Raw genomic sequence first — 20,848 nt, forward strand, 5'->3', positions numbered from 1 at the left:
GCGGACGTCGGCCCGAGGCGGCTCCCCGCACCGCAGCAACGAGCCGCCTTCCCTGCCATCCGCGGTGAAAAACTGCGTTAGTCACGGCAGGGAGGCTTTTGCTAAAAAGCAGCACGGACGGGACGTGATCTCTTGTAACGCTTCCCTGCAATGTCTAGCTGAAACAAAATGAACCGAGGAGCAAGTCTCAGGGCTGTTCTGTTTCACTGTGAACGGGCAGTTTATTTATTTAACAAAGTGTGCTGCCAAACATGTCCTCCAGCAGAGCTGTCTGGGACCCCGGGTGAGCTCGGCTCGGCGTTGCAGCGCAGACATATTTTCCATCTGCCTGGCAGGAGCTTCCCAGCACTGCCTCTCCCCACGTCGCTGAACTAGGTCAGGCTCTTGCTGCCTTCAACATGCTGCGGATCTGGGCACAAAATCACCAGTAACCGCAAATTCCCCAGTCACACCTCGAATTGCCCGGCAGGACTGCTGTATTTTCAAGCATCGTTTCATCCCCGGCCCGTTTCACATCCATCCCGACGCCCCGGTGCCCCAGCACAGCGGCCACGGGGCAGGTTTGGGATAAGCATAAGGGCTTTTTCTTCTCAACACCTTTAGTGCCTGAGGAAACCGCTGTGGCTTCCCAGGCCCATCCAAGTGGCACCTTGGCAAAGACCTCGGGAAGTTTTCATCTGGTTTCAAAAGAAACCTGAGGCAGGACCCGTGCACGTGCAATGCCTTGAGCCTTTTCGCTGACTCCAGCCCCACACCCGGGCGGGAGAGGCTCTCCAAGAGCACTGGGTTCCTACAAACTTTATGGAAACAGGCTAAAAGTAAGAATTCATACTCGACCGATCACCAGAGCTGCCCCAGGGGAGAGCGGCTCTCGGAGCCCGTGTCTGGGGGTGTCCCCACCTGCGCTCACCCCGATGCCATTGGGGCAGCGGCGCTGGGGGCAGCTCCCCACAGGCACGCCAGAGCTCTGCGGCTATATGGCAGCTTTTCTAAAATAGCCCTTATCGGTGAAATTCAAGGTGATGGTTGCATGGGTTTGGGGAGGGGGATTGTTCTCCTGGAGGTTGTTCAATGGCAGGGAACATTGCTGAGCCATCAAGGAGCTGGGGGCCAGGGCGCCGGCTCTGAAGGAGCGCTGCGGGACCATCGGCACAGCACGAGAACAGCCCTGGGCTTCCTCGGCCAAACATTCCCACCCCTCCCAGAAGCAGCTGAACTGGTTAGAGCTCATGAAGCAAACTGTATACATACTTCATTTTTACTTTCCCCTCATGTTCCAACAGCAACTGCAGGGGAAAGCTTAAAAAAAACCCCACAACAGCTCCAAAAACGATGAATTCTGGCAGAGTAAGGAATGATACTTCCAGCGTACTCCCAATCATCTGATGATCTGCACTGAGCAGAAAATATTTACTGGCTGGAGAGCAGCAGGGCAGGATCTGGAGCCCTGCCACCAAGCACACGGCTGGTCCCAAGCCCTGTGCAGGATCCTGGCTGGGGCAGAGCAGGAACCACGCACCCGCAACCGGGACCCACAGGCTGCGGCCAGGAGCACCAGTGACCCACTCTGTGTGGGCGATGATGGCCCCAGGGCCATCGCTGCCTTCCCGGCAGGGTGATGGGTCCCCCATAACCTCCCACGCTGCCAGCACAGGCACCCGTGGGGCCAGGCTCTACGTCTGGGTCATCTCGCGGCTCCTCTTTAGACTTCACCCACCACTCCGTTAAAAAGATGAGTCTGGTCCGTACCAAGCAGCATCACAGAGCATCCTGCAACGCGGGGAGGGAGGGAAGGGGTGGGGGGAGCAGGGTCAGGAAACTCTTAAACCCCGTTTTTCTCTCTGCACCTCCCCGGGGGCTGTTAGGGAAGCACTGTCCATTTTGAGGGTTGTAAGGCACTTGCAAATTCTGGCTTTAATGGGCTGGTGTAAGCCGGGATATCAACCCTGCTCAGAGCTGTAACACCGTGACTTGCTGCAGCGGAGAAACAAGAAGGGACAGGGATTTACTGCAACTCAACACTTCTGTGTTGGCAAAGCTAAAGCTGAACTCCGGCTTCAGCCACTGCTTCTGGTGTTACTGCCTTACCTGAAGCAATTGCTAGGGGTTTTGTAATTACTGTGCAAGCTTAAAACAAAATGCCAACCCTTTCCAAAGACAGAAGCGTTCCCACCCTGCCACCCCTATGGCAAAGTCCCTGTGTTTTGTCTCACACATCCACCTGAGGCAGCACCACAGTATACCCAGTTTCCTCTCAAAACTCCCGTTTGCAAAGCTGCTGCTTCACAACGATGTCCTTGAATTAAAGCATGGAGCGATCTGCCATTACCTGTTTGTCTAAATTGTTTTAGAAGTGAGTTTCCACCCTTACGACAAGATTTGCTTCCCTTGCTAATGCTCCAGGATCAAGCGGCAAAGTTGTTCCCTAGTTTGATCTGTGTTACCCATCCCCTTACAAATTCTGCTTGCGCGGGCAGCAGCTACAGCAGAGAGGGGCAGATTTGGTCAGAAATGATCCAGGCAACTCCTGAGCCTTTCATACAAGACTGCAAGGGAGAGAGAGAATGGGAAAAGCTCCCCAAGCATCAAGAGCTTTCCAGCCATATGTGCGTAAAAATTTCTTCCTGTGCCACGTGACAGAGGAAGAGGCGCAGACCCATTACACAGTAATAAAAATATGCCTTTGGCAACGTTGAGCCAAAAACTGGAGCTGCTGCAGGAAGCTAGCAATCCGCACAAAAAGGAGTAAAACGTTAACAAAAAAAGGACCGAAGTCTACATCGCACACCTCTCAGAAGGACGCTGCTGCAGCAGGACGGGGCTCGGGCTCTGCACGTGACAGCGGTCTGCAGCAAAACATCTGCTTAAAATCGTGTAGGTTTCCAGTGCCTGTCAAGATCTCGCTGAAGAGATTAGTTGTGGTGAGTAGATTCACTTTTCCTTTTTTTTTTTTTCTCCCTCCTCTTAACCTTAACTTCGAAAACTTACCAAATAAGGTCTAGATCATTGAGCACTCAGGTTTCCAACGCCTGCACAGGAATCCATAAGGGCAACAGTCGCCAGTTAAAATAAATACTCGAGGAAGGAATCGTTCCTCAGACTTCTGCTGGGAGTACCCATCTCGTGCAGCCGAAACCGCAGCCTCTCCCTTCGCTCTGGTACCAATCGGCAGCTTTGGCAACGGGGCTTTAGCTCAGGGCTAGGAAAGGTTTGCCACGGGCATCCCTGGCTGCCTAAAGCTGAGATGGTGATGCAGGTTCAGGCACAGAAGATGCATCGCTCTCCTTTATCTCCTTTGACGTTGCTTTGTGCAATAGCAGATAGCAGATCAAACTTATATCTGGTGTAAACTACTTCACTGGCTTATATCAGAAATGAAATACATCCATTTCAGCTGCTGTCACCGGCGGCACACCTTATTTTATCTCAATCAGCCCCACGCTCCCAAGGGCTCCTTGTGCCCTGGGGACTCTGCAGGGCAACCACCAGAGATAAGAATTAGGCTCACGGGGATAATGATTATTTTGAAGACTAATTAAGAAGCCTTGAGGTATGCTGGGAAATTGCGAAGCAGGAAGATGGCTGTTTTGTTTAAGAAAGCCTTGAATATTGAAAGTAAACAGAGTAGGAAGTCACGGTCGTTCATTTGCTGCTGGGTCCCCTCTTGGGCTATCAGACCATCCTGCTCCTCCCTCCGTGCGAGCAGCAATTGCCCCCAGACTCTCTCCTCTTCTCTCCTCTCCCCCACTGCACTTTTCCTCCCCGTGGGTGGGCACACGCCACCACCGCATGGCACAGGACGGCTTCCCTGGCCAAAAATCACCGTCCGGCCACCGCACGTGCCAACAAACCACCCCACGTCTGGCAAACCCTCAGGGGTTTTCCCTCTGACGCGAGTTCAGCCCAGCTGCCCTGTGAGCACCAGAAAGTACAACTGATCCTTCGCGCCTGGGGCTCACTCTGACAGGCAAAAGCTTTTCTTACAGAAACACCTTTTAAAATGCATATAGATCTGTAGAATCGGTCTGGCTTCTTAACCGTGGAGTGGTTCAGGAAGCTCACCTGCAGCAGGGCTGGGACGAGGGTGGTGGCACAGAGGCTCGCAGGAGCCACGCGGAGCAGGGATGCCGTGGCAGCCGACGCTGTAGGGGAGACATGGCAGAACAGAAGTTCACGGGACGCTCGGGTTTCAGCATGGAGCGGTCGGGTTCAAATCCTGCTGAGCGTAAGAGTGTCCGCTTCAGACAGGCTGGTTAGGGCAGCTGGGGAGTCAGGCAGCCCACCCACTCCCAGCTTTTCTTGATCCTGAGGAAAGCTGAGCCCCAGTCTGCCCTCCCCGGTCCCCGCGGCGGGGAGAGCCGGGGCACGGGGCAGCCTCTGCCAAGGGCCCGAGCTCCAGCAGGAAGAGCAGGACCCACCGAGGCGACAAGCCATGACAACAGAATGTCCTAAAACAGAAAGGGGGTGTCACGTAAAGGCCACGGGGCAGTCTCAGAACATCCCGTTTCAGACACATTTTTGCTTTGAGTCATTCATTACATTTTATTACATAATTATAGTGAAGGCCCCTAAACATGTGGCTCGTTACGAAGAGAGAAGCCAGTACGTGCTCGGCCCTGCATGTACCATGCTTGAAAATCAGAGATGCTCTGTCTTTACTGCTTTATTTGTCCTGAGGTATTTTCTATAAAGATGTGTTCAAGCTCTAAGTTTCAGGAGTGAACATTTTCCAAAATCATCCCCTTCCTGGTTTGCTTCCTGACAAGTATTCCCCATAATTACCCAGTGGGGATCCACAGCGCGGTTTTACAGACTGCATCGACTGGACCCACAGCAGCAATTCCCATTGATTCAGCTGAAGGACACAGGGAGTCATTGCCCCTCAAACCCAGGTGATTGACACGTGTCACTCCACCTGTCTGCCTCATCCCGCTACCTCAGGGCCTGGCCAGCCATGCCTATGCTGCGGACACCTGAGCTAGCTTGGTTAAGCGAAGCTGGTCCACTTTCTCTTCCCGTGCTGAAATCAGTGCCCGATACTGGTGTGCTCTCCCCAGGTGCTGAAGAGCCGAACATTTGCATTTCAGTGGCAGGTACAACCTACAGCCACGCTCGGTCAGACGACGGAGGATCTCCTCTCCTCTCCTCCCTAAGCAGTCCTCCACCACGTTTCAGCTCTCATAACCCCCTGGGCACAGTGCACACTCCCGCACAACAGGCATCGGTCATGACCAAAAAGTCTCCAAACCCCTATTATCAAAGACATTAATTAAAATGTCATTAGAAAAGTAAGACCTCAGCTGAAACCGTGCTGCATGGCCTCCAGTGCCAGGCCTGCCGCCCGTACTGTGAAGAGGAAAGACGCTGATCTGTTTCCAATTTGCTTTTTGGAGCTCATCATACGTTCTACATCGAGAAGCAATTTTCCTTTTAAGGTGGAACAGCATGAGGTTTGTTTTCTTTCAAAGAGATTTCTTTAAGAGGTTATTTATAGATCTTCTTGTGAATGTGACTGTGCTTTGCATCCCACACGCACTGCTGTGATGTGGGATGAAATGTTCTTGTGGAGCTGTTAATTAACACCGACTCAGGAGCTATGCCAGAGCATGGCTCCAGGTAGCGGAATATTGCCTGTCTACCCAAGTACCAGTACTACTAACCTTCCAGCCTCGGGGTATTTTGTGTTTGCTACTTTTTATCCCATCAGGTCAACTAGCTGGGTTGTCTGAAGGTAATAGAAGTACTTATGGTAAGAAACTTTAAGAGAAGGAGCTGCCCTCCTACCCTGTGCTCCCGCTTGCCTGTTTCTTCTCTACATGAAGCAGTTCCAGCTTTTTTCCAGGTTATGCTCCCCAATGACATTTTTCCTTGCCACAACTTATTAGTGTCATCCAGCTCCAGACACCTCTCACTTTTCTTCTGTGGTTACTGGAAAGCAGGGATGTAGCTTTCCTCAGGATCTCCCCACTCCGCAGGCATTTTAACATTTTGTTTCCCTTTCCGCAAACTGAGAAGCCTTTATTCAACTGTTCACATTAATACTTGGTGGTGATTTCCGTCTCACAAGGCCGTTAAACTGACAACTTTCACCAGCAGCAAATAAACTTAGATATAAGAAAATCAGAAGAGAGTTGAAGAACAAAATGGCTTAGCAGCCAAATCCAGCCCGGAGATCAGTTTTGCATTTCCCACTCCTCTGTGTGTTCTTAATTATACATATCACAGAACTGGGGGGCTGCCACTCAGCATTGATATGTAGCATATTGCTCGCTGGATTTAGAGCATGTAATATGCATTTCCACCCCCTTCAGGAGCCAATACCAGGATGAGAGTGCTAAGGCCAACATGAAATTTATACAGTACTTTAAGCGTCTTATTTCCAGTGCAGGAGTTAAACATAACACTACTGGGGAGATGCTAAAGCCTCCCGGTATTCAAGTTAATGCCAAGCAGGACCTTGCCTGACCAAAAGGCCACTGACAGGTTGAAAGGTCTGGGATGTCCCAGCTCCTCTTCTATTGCATCTGTGTTTAACTACAAATTTGCTTCAGCACCAAACCTTGAAGAAATATGTGAAAGGAGTTTGCTTGCTTTTCAATTCTTGCTTATATTCTGTATTTTGTTAGCAGGACTTCAGGATGTGACAAGAAAGCCCATGCAAACAGATGATTCTTGTAAAACTTTTAACCCCCTACCATCAGAGGTAGCTGTAATAAGAGAAAAGAGTAAATTTCATAGGAGTCTTTTCCATCAGATAAGGGTGGGCACCTCTTAGCCCAGGGGTAGGAGTTGTATCAAAGTGATACATGGCTAATTCCTTAAAAAAAAAAAAAAAACAAAACAAAACTTTGGCTTTAGCTTGATCTCTCCTAATCAAAGAGCTAGCGAACAAAGAGTGAACCAGCACAGATTTGTATGGGGCAGTTTCAGGCTTCGTGTATCATTTCTCCAAGGGCTACTCCAGCTACAGAAGCTGAAAGAAAGAAATTGGGCCAGGGGATGCCTTTCATCCCCCCACCAGCTTGTTCCCATATTCATACAGCTGGGAAAGAGCCCGACTCCACCAGCACCTCCCCTCAGCCCATGGTCAGGGCCCACCAGGGAGCTGCTGGGGAGCTGGTAGCCATGGCCATAACCTCCCTCACTGGCAGAGCAAAGGGAGGAAAAAATCCTCAGCCCGGGCATGGGGAGGCCTTCTGTTCTGGGGAGGGGGTGGCAGGAGCACCTTTACCCATGGGTAGTCAGAAACCTATCCCGTAGGGGAAATTCTCTTTTCTACTATATAATTAACTATGTGTAGAACCCATTTTAAATGCTTCTAATACCCACAGTCTTGAGTGGGTCATGCATGGAGGTGGGCTTTTGTCAATCAGCCTGATTTTGAACATCTTCTCTAAGCTGCTGATGCATCTGAGCACTATTTCAAGATGCAGTGGAGTTACTTAGGAGTTGCACATGGAGCATAGCTATTTGCAAACAGCACCATGCACAGACATCCAGAGGGATATTTTACTGTATAATAACTGCTCTGTATCATTAGCAGGTTCATGGAAATAGCTTTATTCCAGAAATTATTTTCTATCAGTATCTCCCCATTCAGGAGTGGAGTAAGACAAGCCCAGGAGGCTCAGCCTCCTGTTGTGAATGAAGGCAGAGCCTGGGATGCTCCAAAAAAAAGCCCTTGAGGTTTGCTATACTTAAAGCAATGGCTCGCTTTAGAGAGCCAGGAGACAAACAACGGCCAGGGTTTTAACAGTTACCTATCTTTCCAAGGTGAACGTTAGTAACAAACATAAAGACTGAACTATTGCCCCCCCAGAGAGGCAGGTCAGCACAGCAAGAGGTTAGAAAACCGCCTGCAGCAGGGCTGGTGACGGCTGCGGGGGGGCTGCACCCCGACACCGAGCCGGAGACTTGGCCGGCGATTCGGCTGCAGGTTGCGCAGTGCCGCGCGGCCGAGCTGCGGTGAGGAACGGGACAGTCTCAGCCAGCTAAGAGGCTCAATTCGTACTGGCAGACAAAATGCGGTAAGGACTGCCTTGGCCCAAAGCCTCCGCGAGCCCGTCTTCTGACATCAGCCCTGCATCACACGATGGGTTTTGTGCTTGGTAAGAAACCCCAGTGACCCAGCCGCAGGGCAGGTCTTACTGGGGAAGTTTACACCAAACCCCTTTCTCCTTCCTCCGCTCTGGTAGTCCCGAGCGGCTGCTTTGCGCACCCCTCTGCCACCGCTGCTTGTGTTTCAGGGGAAAGGAGGCCCAGGGAACAAAACAAAACGACGGATGGCCGCAGATACGGACTTAGAGAAGAGCGAGTTTGAAAACAGTATTGGTCAGACCCAGAAAATTCCATGAACCAAATCCTTGAATTCATGTCACACCAAAACAAACAGCTCCCCCACCCTGTCAAAAAAAGCCCAGTTACCTCCCATTTTCATGCAAGTCTACACAATACACCGTCCCGACGGAGGGGACACCGCCGTACCCACACGTGCCGGCCACCACACGTAACAGCCACGTCCCGTCTCCTTTTTACAGGCTGCGCCATGATCTCCGCCGTCCTCCTCCTCTGGACCGTGCCCTGTGTGGCAAACCACATCCTCGGGGGCTTTGCCAAGGGAACGCTGCAGGAAGGTCCCCAGCTGGCGTGCAGCCTGCCGGGACCCCCCGGCCCCCCCGGCCCCCCCGGCGCGCCCGGGGCTCCAGGGACGGTCGGCAGGATGGGCTTCCCGGGCAAAGACGGCAAGGATGGCAAGGACGGGGATAAAGGCGAGCACGGCGATGAAGGTAAGAGAAAAGCGCTTCGTAGCACGGGGGTAAAACGTAAAAGCAATAGTGCAACAGCCCAGCTAAGAGCAACGTGTCACCCTGAATCGGAGCTCAGGGACAGACGACATCTCATAGGAAAGTCTTCTAGAAATTTCCACTCTCCCTCCTCCAACATCTCACAATTGTCAGCTCCCGCCAGGGGGGTTCAGACTCGCATTATTTGCCGATAGCATCTTGCTGTATGCAATTCCTATTGGCTTCATTTTGTTATGAAGTGAGATTTGCCCTGTTCTGATATATGCAGTCTAGATGACACAAAGCTGTGGTCTCCGACTCCTGCTCTCAAGCAAAACAGGCGAAAAAATTAAGTACTTGCTCCCTGCAGCGCACTAGCTGGGTGACAGGCACTGTTCTGACCATGCTTAATCTAAACCAAAGCAAACAACAACCTTTCTTTAATCCTGCGGTGGGGCTCTCCTTTAGATCCAGCCTCACAGTCAGCAAGCATCAAGACCAGCTACGGTGAGAAAACAGTGATTTCCCGTTGCCACACTAGAGTGCACTCCTGATTCAGCATAACACCAGCGTGCCAAAGCTGCAACTTACTCTCTTCCCCTACCCCCAAACCAGGGAATCTGGAGAACAGGTTTTCAACCACAGTTGCATTTAAATCTGCTACAGCAGGTCAAGAGATGGGGTATAAATCTCCATGAATTTGTCTTGTATCAGACACTGCTGCAATCAGCACTAATCAGCAGTTTCAGCATCACTGTAACATCCCAACTCGCTTCCCACCTCAAGGCAGTCCCTGCACCAGGTGTCTTCTGGTTCACGACTGATTCATTCCCCAGCTAGGGTGGGCTTTTTACTACACCTTGAATTTATTAATTTTTTTTAAACAACAGTTTCATGTTAAATGTGAAAAAAAAACGAGACAGGAGATTAAAAGTACTCCATCTGCTCAAAGCAAGGTTCCAAAAGCTTCACAAACCTGTCCCACTCCTGAAAAACCCAAACATTTAAAGCTTGCTCTTGGCTAGCTTTATAATTAATTACTACTTTTTCTCAAGTGAGCTAGATAACTGAACCAGCCTTTTGGTCCTTAAAAGGGACAGACTGTCCTGCTCCCAAGTCCCATTGTTATCATGCCAACTACCTACCTGACATAGTTAGTCAGCCCTGACAGATGTCCAGCCCCAGGTGGTATTTCATCGGGATTCTCACCAGCAATGTTTTCCTCCTAAATGAAAATATACTGCTGCAACGATACAATCCCTTTACACTTGCCATATCATCTCTTTCACTGAAAAATTTACAAGGTTATTTGTTTTCTAGGTCCACAAGGCAGAACAGGAAACCCCGGCAAGCCAGGACCAAAGGGGAAAGCAGGAGCTATTGGCAAGGCAGGCCCACGAGGGCCCAAGGGTTTAAAGGGTAATCCTGGGAAAAATGGGGCACCGGGAAAGAAAGGGCCCAAAGGGAACAAGGGCGAGACCGGGATGCCAGGACCCTGCACCTGTAATGCCAACAAAGCCAAATCTGCCTTCTCCGTGGCAGTCTCAAAGAGCTACCCAAGGGAAAGGCTGCCCATCAAATTTGACAGGGTCCTGATGAACGAGGGAGGACATTACAATGCTTCCAGCGGGAAATTTATATGCAGCATCCCAGGTATTTATTACTTCACTTATGATATCACTTTGGCCAACAAACATTTGGCCATTGGCTTGGTCCACAACGGGCAGTACCGGATCAAGACTTTTGATGCCAACACTGGGAACCATGACGTTGCCTCTGGATCAACCATCCTTTCTCTGAAGCAGGAGGATGAGGTATGGCTGCAGATCTTTTACTCAGAACAAAATGGGCTCTTTTATGATCCCTATTGGACAGACAGCTTATTTACTGGCTTCCTGATATATCCTGATCAAGATTATCTCAATGAAATATAGGATGAGAAACTAGCCTGTGGGAAAAAATAGGAAATGCATGAGACCTCAGTCCAGCAAAGTGTAGCCTGTACATGGACATGTGTGGGATTATCATATGATTCCACATTTTTGGCGCTAACAGCCTGTATTGGCTATTTAGATATCTACTTGATGTCATCAACTAGTCCACAGGGTACCAAGGACCAGCAGGACTCACCTTTAAGCAGCCTCATGAATCTCTAAATCTCAAAGCCACCCATTATGTTTTCCCTGGTGATTCCAACGTGCCATGGACATGTAACTCAAATACTGGTGCAGAATGCTTTGATTATTATATTATTATTCTAAAGCATGGAAACCAACAACCATCGCCTGAAAGCTGGGCTCAGAAGTGCCACTGATGCTGGAGATGGTATCGCTGCGTCTCCTCCCTCTACACCCCATAATAGTAATAATCCTTGTTAATACAGAGTTACACTTTACCAGCTACCTAAGAGTCAGAAAGCTGTCAGCTAAAGTTATAAGAGTAGCTCTCAGCCTCATCAAAGCAGCACTAATAAGCAAAGGCATCTGGTCTAAATAGGAAATGACACAAAAGAGAGATCTCACTTTAAAGGTTAAAGGTAAGACTCCTCGTAAGACACAAGGACCACTGAGCACTGAGCACCACTGGCATTTCTCAGATTTCAGCCTCGATATACCAGTGCTGGAGTCCTGCATCTGGTTTCAGACAAGCGTTGGTAATGACCAGAGCCTAAACTGGACTGTGCAAGCCAAATACCTGTGGGCCTCCAAGCCATGGTGGAGGATGAACTTTACAGATAAGACTCAACTGTCAAAGACAGCATAAACCTTCACTGCAGAAACAGATTCATTAATAACCCCCTTCCGTCATCCCTGGCAGCTGTTGCTGGAAGAAGATAGAATCATAGAATCATTTAGGTTGGAAAAGACCTTTAAGATCATTGAGTCCAACCATCAACCATGCCCCCTAAACCATGTCATGAAGTGCCTTGTCTACGCGCTTTTTGAATACCTCCAGGGATGGTGACTCAACCACTTCCCCGGGCAGCCTGTTCCAATGTCTGACAACCCTCTCAGTAAAAAAATTTTTCCCAATGTCCAATCTAAACCTCCCCTGCCGCAACTTGAGGCCATTTCCTCTCGTCCTATCTCCAGCCACCTGACAGAAGAGACCAACACCCACCTCACTACAAGCCCCGTTCAGGTAGTTGTAGGGAGCAATAAGGTCTCCCCTCAGCCTCCTCTTCTCCAGACTGAACAACCCCAGTTCCCTCAGCCGCTCCTCATAAGACTCGTGCTCCAGGCCCCTCACCAGCTTATACTTGTACTGCTGCTGAGATCCTCCTCAAGGGCTTAATGCTACAGCTAGACTATACCTTAACTGCTGCTTTGCTTTTTTGATGTTGTATGTCAAATATTACAGATGCTCCAAAATCAATGTTTTGGTTCTGAACTGTATGGAAAAAAACCCAGAAAACTCAAAAGCTGAACTTCTGCTCAGCTGAGCTTTTTGCTTTTGCTAAGCAGAGCTTAGCAATTTTTTTTCCTCCTCTGTATCAGCTAATACAGGGACATACTCCAAAATGGTTTGCTATTACCAGAACAAAGAGTTCTCCTGTTATAAAGCCTCTCAGTCCGGCTACCTTGCCCCAAGGTGTCCAATGCTCCTGTAACACAGAGGTCTCTGTCTCAGTAGCCAGATGGAAGGAGTCTCTCCCTCGCTGTCAGATACATCTTCTTGGTTTCCAGTCATATTTCTCATCTCCTTTATCACTTGGTGAAAACTCTCATGAACTTCCAGCTCCTCTAATCCTCATATTTAGGCATTGAAGGGATATCCCATAAGAACAAAGTTGTGGGGTTTTTTTCCAATCTTACTTTTACAAGTCAAAAATATTTGTGTGATTTTCGTGAACTACAGTAATTGTGTTGTATCTTACAAAAATCTTTTCAAATACATTTTATAAAATAAAGCTGAACAAAAGTACTGCTAGTACATCAAGAATAGTCTTGATATTTATAAAAGTGATTTCCTGGAAGGTATTTCAAAACTGTGTTACAGATTCCACAGTCACTGTTGGATTTAGTGATGGATTTTGTAGGGCTGGTGCAACAGGAGTATTTCTCCCCTCCCAGCCCAGCAAGTTGGGGAATGAACAGAATTTTCTGCTCTCTGTGCAAGAAAACCTGTAAGGTAGAAGAATAGGATCTGTCCGTTCCCCCAGAGCTGCTCACCCAGATGGTGGGTGTCCTTTCCCTGACAGTGGTGGCTCAGATAATATATTTTGTTCCAAATCTCTCTCATTCAGGGTGAGCTGGGGTGCATTTGCAGGCGGCTTCTCAAGGGCAGCAGCGGTTCAAGCGTTGCATTTCCCCCTCAATCCCACCCGGACAGCCCAGGAGCCCAGCGGGGGCAATAACTGCTTTTTGGCTGGCCCGAGTTGCGCGCAGGTCTCTACCCTGACGCAGCTCCTCCAGCAACTGTACGTGTCAGGGGCAGCGCAAGGGAGGTGGCGGGACACATGGGAGGATGTTGCCTCTCCGCACCACCACCCAGATGTGCTGCACCCAAAAGGGAAATTACATAGTACAGCTTTAATTAATCCAGTAGCGCTCACAGCCCACTGCTACCAAAAGACAGAGACCTGGCTGCCCTCCTCAGTTCTTTCCCCTTGATTCAATGCATTACCCATCCCCAAAAGTGGGTATTTTGGGGGTGTTCTTTTTTTATTGTTTGGGTTTTATTGGTACTCGGGTTAGTTCTCCAATGATTTTACGAGCAGAACCCACTTGGCACCAGGCAGGTACCAGAGCTGGGAGGGGATGGGAGAGCATCACAGGGAATAAGCCTGAGAAGAGGAGGGTGGAGGGGAAGCAGCAGTGAGGAATTAGATCAGCTCAGTCTTCCCTTGTTATCTCCAGGGAAGGCCCCAGCAGGCAGCATTTCCTCCCACTGTCAGCCCTCCCAGGGGCACACGAGCCTGTTTCCCCAGATGAGAAGCAAGGGAAGTTTTCAACTGTCTGTCAAAGTGTCCTTTTTATTCTAGTGAAAAGGAAAACCTGCAAACGAGTCTTTAAAGTCTGGAATATCAAAATGCAAATTATAAGGAGAACCACCGACCCCCGCTGAGTGCTCAGTGCAGTAGCGCTTGCTCTCAGTTTGGGGCTAGCCGGTCCTTCCCGCAGGAGCAGCACGGGACCGCTGGCTCCAGCCTGTTCCCGTGCTCCCTCGGGACCTGGCCCAGCCGCCCCAGCAGGTCACGGCGCTGGCCTCCGCGCTGCGCAGCTCAGACCCCACCTCGGGCATCTGCTGCCATCCAGGACTCCGAGCAATGGAAAACCCAAACTAATAAAAGGTAGCAGGCAAGAGGGAGAGGAACAGCTTCTCCAGATTGTTTAACGTCCCATTGGGCTGAAGTAATTTAAAGATGCCACATATCATAAGTATTTCTGTGAAAGAGGCATGAGCGCTTGAAGTGATACATGTGGGTTCCTCTTGCCCAGGTTCCTCTGAAAATGATGAATTTCCTCTTCTGAGGCCTTAAGAGCAACTTGCATGCTGAACAAAACGTCTCCACTCAGTCTAATCTTGCAAGAAGAATCATCTCAAGCAGCTGTGGGCTCCCCTCCTCCTGCCTCACCCAGGACAAGAGGGAGGGAAGGGCAGCTGGCAAGGTACAAGTGTGTCTGGGTCACTACAGGGCCAATCACTGAAATATTAAAAGGGGGTAAGAACCCCCCACAAAACTCAAAGTGACTGGCTCAGGCTTCAGAGAATTTTAAAAATAACACATTCCGGCTTGCTCCTGCATCTTCAGGCTGCATTTTGGTTTGTGCTGCCATTGTCCTCCAGCCAAGCAGTTATCTACTTTGTTTTTAAACTGAAACTGAGATTTACATAAAGTCTCTTTATTCCAGAAGCACAATTTTTTTCTGGAAAACCACCAAATAAAGAGCTCTGGTTTTCACAGCCAAGCTGTCTCAAGAGACCATCACTCCCACGCAGGCTGCTCGCCCCAGCCCAGGCAGCTGCCCGCACCTCTGGCACGGTGGGAGAAGAGCTGGGAACGGCGGTAGCTGGGTGAGCACACGGGCAGATGCCGTCAGGAAGGAAGGAGGAATGTCCCTGCTGAACAGGACGCCATCCACATCTGCCACCCTCGCGCAAGACCTGTTATGCCGCAGCATCCTCCTTCACGGCAAGTGTCAGAGCTGCCCTTCGCACCCCATTTGGGCACAGGCGAACCCCTCCGGCACATCCAGCGTGCCAGGGCAGGGAGGCAAGGCAAGGCAGGAGCACCCACCTTCAGTGTTCAGTCAGCAACAGAGAAAAGGCTCAGCAGGCTCAGCTTGTGGCTCATTAAAGACCAGCACGGACCTGGCTGCGAACACATGTACCTGCCCAGGTCCCCTACAAGGCAGAGGAGGGTTTCTCTGCCAGAAGAGCTTGTCTCCACTCCCACGCAGCCTTCTCCCTCCCACAGCCACCCCCAACGCTATGCAGCAGTGCACTTCCAGCTCAGGCAAAGCTGTGATTTCACACTCTGAGCACTCTGCACAAACATCAGCAGGGTGGGAAGCACTCAGCGCTGGATGAGCCCAAGGATAGCTCTTCCTGCCTGCTGCAGCTTCTGACCCCTTAATTCAGCCTCCCAAAGCCCTTTTCCTCCCCCCTTCAGGGCTGATCTACACAAAAGGACCTCAAAGTTGGCTTTTTCTGTTTGTTTTTCATTTTTGTTTTGTTTTAAAACCATACATTTCAATGCTAACAATGAAAAGAAAAAATAAACATCAAAAAATATTTTCACTCTGGGAAATTAACATTTACCATGGACTCAATGTACACGGGCTGTCTGGAAAGTAAGGATGCGATGTCGCAGCTGGAAATAATGGGAAGGCAGCACCTTCCCTGTGCAGCCCATGTGTCCGACGCAGCCCTGAGCGCCTGGCGCTGCTGAGCTTCAGCACTCACCCAAGCAGACCAGCGCCTGCGAGTCTCAATTGCATCTTCCTTCTGGTGCACTAAGGAGAATCCAGGTGCATTTACCAGTCACCCTGGTTTGCCCTGCTTCCCAGGTGAGCCTGCCCTCAGTTACACCAGCTAACACCCAACAGTCAGCACCCCAACGCTTAAAAAAAAAAAAAAAAAAAAAAGGTGGGGGGCAAGTCTTTTTTTTCCTCCTCTTCCAGGTTTTGTCAACACTGCCTCGCCAAGCAGCACCATGTCCCTGAAGACCATGTCACGGCAGGCCCACGATAACATTACACAGCCCTGGGGGCCGCATGGCTGCTGGCAGCTCTCTGCGCCGTCCCTGCTCTCCTGCCTCCTGGCAGCCGCGGCCCCGCTCGCGGCCCCTTCCCGCTGCCAAGGGCCATTTCTGCACTTGAAACGAGCCAGGTCCAACAGTAGAAACTGCGGAGTTACATCAGGACAGCACAAGTCCGCGACCCGCAGCTCCCCGTGCCCCAGTCCAGCGCTGCCGTGACCACCGTAACGGCCCCGTCATTCCTCCCTGCGCTTTTCAGCGATTGTGTGCAGGAGAGGCCATGTCCCCCGGGTGCTTGACAGGCAGGTCGAGAAGTGACAGACCTCTACAAGGAAGGGTATGTTCACAGAGTTTCTAATTTCCACATAAACCACTGGCTGAGAGGAGGAACAAGAAAATTGAGTGCTCAGACCAGGAAGGAGCAGGGACGAGGGGATGGTGTGCTTGAAGGGGAAATTCGGGGGGGGGCGCTGGCTTGTGCATCGTGCCAGTTCTCAGGCACCAAGCTCGGATATTTCAGGCTGCTGGGCAGCAACGGGCCCATGAGCCTTCCCTGGGGGCTCTCAGTGCCCCGAGGCAAGGCAAGAGTATCCCAGTTCAACCCACTGAGCATCAGGAGAAAGCTAGGAACTGCAACCATTTAAAAGCCTTTGAATAGAACAGGCTTTTCAAGCTACACAGAAGCACAGCAGTGTTTTCCTTAAACCCTAGAATACTATCTGTAATATTGCTCTTTCCTTGCACTGTCGCAGGCTTAGTCTGGCACAGATACACACCCAACAGCAGCTTGCTGGGGTTAAAGCCCTTCATACCAGCCAGCCAGGGTTAATAATTGCAGCTCCTAAGGACAGTCCTAATCCTATAACATTGTCCTTAAAAAAACCAAGAAGTCATTCATAGCTCACTTCTACCAACAGCAGAGGAAAGCAGGTTGCAGCTCTCCAAACCCACGAACCCCACGTGGAAAGGTGCAGCCTTCTGCAAGGGCACAAAGCTCCCACGCCTCTGACCAGCTTGCTAATGGTTCTGTGTTAAACCTGATCCAGCCAAGTCAGTAAAGCGAGGGTACAGCTCCACGCAGCTTAAGGGATCTTCCCCTGTGCATTTTTTTGCTGGATCAGACTCTCACTGCCCAGCCCCATCAGTGCTGGCTCTTGGAGGGCACAGGACAAGCCAGATTTGGGCACAATTCCACAAATCATATCATCCCAGTTTAACACTGCTGAAGGAAGAGGCCCCGCTTACCTCTTGCTGCTCAGGGCTGCACCTCCTTGCTTTGTACTGGCTTCAGATCCCTCTGTGAACCAAAGTCACTCTCTAAAACTGCAGAAAACTAACCCAGTAGGAAAACTAGGTTCAGTATGGTAGATCAGATAAGAAAAATGCATGAAAAGTGACAGAGGAACCACACAGGCAGGGCAGTGGAAGGTCTGGACAAACACAGAGAACCAGAGTTGATAAAGCTCTTCATCAACAGGAAAGCATTACACTGTGTAGAAGTACTCAAATTGGCTTAAATTAGGGCTCAGCTGTTGCTGAGCCAATCTAGCTTTGGGATCCTGGTGAAATGGGAGGCACCTGGGTAGCAACAAGTTGGGCTGCTCATCTGGGGGAGGAGAAGCCCTGGGGGAGGTGTTGGGCCTTGGGTAGGTACGAGGTGGTCCCTGTTTGAACCGGCATCCTTGCTGGGCGTGAGGGAAGCTCCCCTTTGCCTCCGGTAGCAGGTGAGGTTGTGAGGGGTAGAGGGGCAAACAAGAGGCTTTTTGATGTCTTCCTGACACACGCAGCCTCCCTGGAAGGAGCGCAGGCATGAGCAGGTGCTGGTCCTGCCGGTGTTATAGCTGAGACTTGGGTAAAAAGCCCATTTTTTCCACCCAAGCTCAACCAAAAGCAGCCCAGCTCCTTGCTGACACAGGTACAGCCTCTCCCTGCCCTTGGTGCTCTCTCTTTACCAGAGTTTCCACCGTATTGCTTCCCCAGCTGAGCCCCTGCCTCCTCTGAGCCCTTCGTGCTGGCAGGTAAGGTACAGGTTGCCTGAGCCAATTTTTGGTCACTTTATGGTTTGTGTCTTCAGCTATTTTCAGACAGCTTGTTGCCTAAAAGCAATGTTATTGCCCCAGCACTCAGAATGGTAGCACTAGTGGTAAAGATGTTAACTTGCTTAGTTAAACTGATTTTTTTTTTTAAGGGGAAGAAAACCCTCAACATCAACAATTTAATTTACTTAGAAACTCAACTTGTATCAGTGATGTTTTACTAACTCTGCATCTGTGCCTTACCCAACCATGACTTGCTAATGATGAAAGAGTAACATAAAAATTCTCAAAGTCAATATAAACCCTATGCAAACCTACTTTGGGAATCTATATGGGATTTTATGTTTACCTCTCTTGGTCTGTTTTTTAAAACACTTGAAAATTAAATCAACACAGTTGTGTTGTGGCTAAAGCCTGTATTTTAACCCAAACTTTACCCATTATATCAGAACCTGATGAGGATTTGAATGATCCCATTTGGATGGAAAAAGAGACACTGCAGCTGCAGTCAATTTTTACAATATCAATGTGTTAATGATAATGTCGGTATGTTGTTCATTTGACTATCAGATGGAAGAGTACCGAATTCCGTGTTTTATGTACATGGCCTTGCTGGCACTCCCTCCTTCAAAAGAAAGCAATTCCAAGGTTCAAGGCTATGTCTGAGCTCTTATCAAATCCAGAATTACTGCTCTCTCTGAATTGTTGCTGTGAACATTTTATAATATCAAAGACACTGTTGGTTGGGGTTTTTTTTTAAATCAACAGGGCAGTCTATTTGAGCCTTGCTAACAGCCATGCTACAGAAAGGAGAACCTTATTCATTATTTCTTTCCATTTTTAATATCAATGCAGTTTCTGAAGGAAACTTTTGGTACATCACACTTAATTTATTTTCAAATGGAACAAGTGAAACACATGGACCATATTCTGGAAAAATAAAATCTTTTGGCTGCAAAATTAAAACCAATGTTATATGGAACAGTTTTTTCTATTTCACATGGAATCTCAAGATTTTTTTAAAATAATTCAGATTTAGAAAATACAGGAGTTTTAAATCAGTAGATGCTATGGACATGAGTTTCTGAAAATCCATACCATGTTCATATCATTGAAACTTTATTTCAGAGAACTGATACTCTTCCTTTCAAATAATACCATTGGTTTGATTTACACTGCAAAAAAAATTGAGATTTATATTGATATAATACATGCATATAAAAACTGTTATGGCAAATTAATATATCATTGTATGAACCACAAACAGACTACATTATAAAGAAATGCTCCGGCTGTTATTCAACAAAATAGTTAAGCATGTGCTCAGTTTTAAGCAAAAAGACAAGATATTTTTTTCTTTGCCTTAAATTTAAGGCACCTAAGTACTTCAAGGGATACCGGGATGTACTTAAAAGAAAACAGGGGAAAATTATTTCTGATGGACACTTGGTGGCAGCTTTTATCTGTAGGCTTAATAGCTGTTGACACTTAACTTCACTGCTTCTCTTTTATAGCAGGGGACAAGCCAGCAAACACAGACTATAAACAACTGGGGTATGTTTTCCCCAGAAGACTTGGTCAACAACTTTCTTTGATCACAAAAATATTTTCCCAGGAATGCTAAAATCAAAATATTTATTTTGACAGAAGCAGGTAGATTTTTGTTGTTCCTTTCCTTTTAAGAAACCAACCGAGGAACAAACGTTTTTGTGAGGTTCTTTTGCAAATTTGAGTGCAGAATGACTGGCAATTATTAAAAAAAAACAAAAAACCAAAAAAAAACCAAACCAAACAAAAAACCAAACACCCTAATTCTAAAAATGACATTTAGTTCTTTAAATGGGAAAGCCATTGCTAGGACTGGTAAACTTCCTTATGAAAATTCTTCATCCTTAACAGCTCAACAGTGTGACTTGGGTATAAAACAGGTTGTGTGGTGATTTTTTTTTTTTTTTTTTTTTTGGCTCCTGGAATTGTTGAAGCAGAGTGCTGAGAGACACTTGTCGAAAGATTTCAGTTCTATGTGCTGAAATATCCAGTGGACTATAAACATGGCCCTCAAAGGCCTGGGAATAAAGCTACGTGGTGCCTGACGGTTTCTTGGGCTCTTTGGGTATAAAACTTGGAAAGGATGAGGGTCCTTGGGTTCCCAGGGCACAGCAGTGACCGATAGCCTGCCTAAAGCTTCAAGACGGGGCGAGCTCTGGTGGCAAACCACAAATCGCCAAGTTGTGTGGCAGCACGTCAGGGTCCCGCTATAGCTGGTGCTGTGCAATAAGGATGGGACCTGTCCCGAAGGCATGAGATACGGGTTCTGCCTGCAGTACGGAGAAAGGGGAGAAGCGTGTGCTCTGGCAAGCGCCAGCTCCCTGCCGGCAGAGGACGGAGTCGCCTCCTGGCACTGTGAGAGGGAAACCTTGACATGTGGCCCGAAAGGGAGCTGTGCTCCTGCCAAACCTCACGCTCACGCGTAAGCGAGCGCTTCTATCCGCAGGTTTCTGGCAGCTTTAGATAAGGCATCTTGGACTGGGAATCCTAAAACAAGGAAAAAGTCAATCTCCTCTGTTAACCCTGAGGATATTTATTGGGTATTCAGAGCCTTCGTTACGGGGAGAAGCCTCACGTTCCGTTTCCTCCGGCGCTTTTGCCTGCGCTCCCCTTTCCAGTCCGGCTAGGAAGACAACCAAACGCGGCAGACCCCGGCCCGCCGCGCCCGGGTGTTGCTGTTTTGCCCTAACACCCCCCCCCCGGGCCGGGCCTCCCCCCGTCCCACGGCGGGGGCTGCGGGGCCGCGCACAGGTGCTGCCGCTGACGGCCGGCGGGGC

The 20,848-nt window shown here is 49.2% G+C and overlaps 2 protein-coding genes across 2 annotated transcripts in view; one reads left to right on the forward strand and one right to left on the reverse strand.

Annotated features, from left to right (window-relative positions):
• PTTG1 (PTTG1 regulator of sister chromatid separation, securin) overlaps positions 1-9,950 on the reverse strand; it is a 32,813-nt gene extending 22,863 nt beyond the window's left edge. Inside the window, exon 1 of the mRNA XM_029997911.2 lies at positions 9,929-9,950. The gene's annotated coding sequence lies outside the window, so the exon portion shown is untranslated. The remainder of the gene's footprint in view (positions 1-9,928) is intronic.
• C1QTNF2 (C1q and TNF related 2) lies at positions 2,476-12,708 on the forward strand. Its single transcript, XM_029997907.2, has 3 exons — positions 2,476-2,921; positions 8,538-8,786; positions 10,104-12,708. The coding sequence occupies exons 2-3, from the start codon at positions 8,546-8,548 to the stop codon at positions 10,715-10,717; spliced, it is 855 nt and encodes a 284-aa protein (XP_029853767.1). The 5' UTR covers positions 2,476-2,921; positions 8,538-8,545; the 3' UTR covers positions 10,718-12,708.
• Positions 12,709-20,848: the final 8,140 nt, after the last annotated feature.

The sequence above is a fragment of the Aquila chrysaetos genome, chromosome 22 (assembly GCF_900496995.4).
Source record: "Aquila chrysaetos chrysaetos chromosome 22, bAquChr1.4, whole genome shotgun sequence".
In the NCBI taxonomy this organism is placed as follows: Eukaryota; Metazoa; Chordata; class Aves; order Accipitriformes; family Accipitridae; genus Aquila; species Aquila chrysaetos.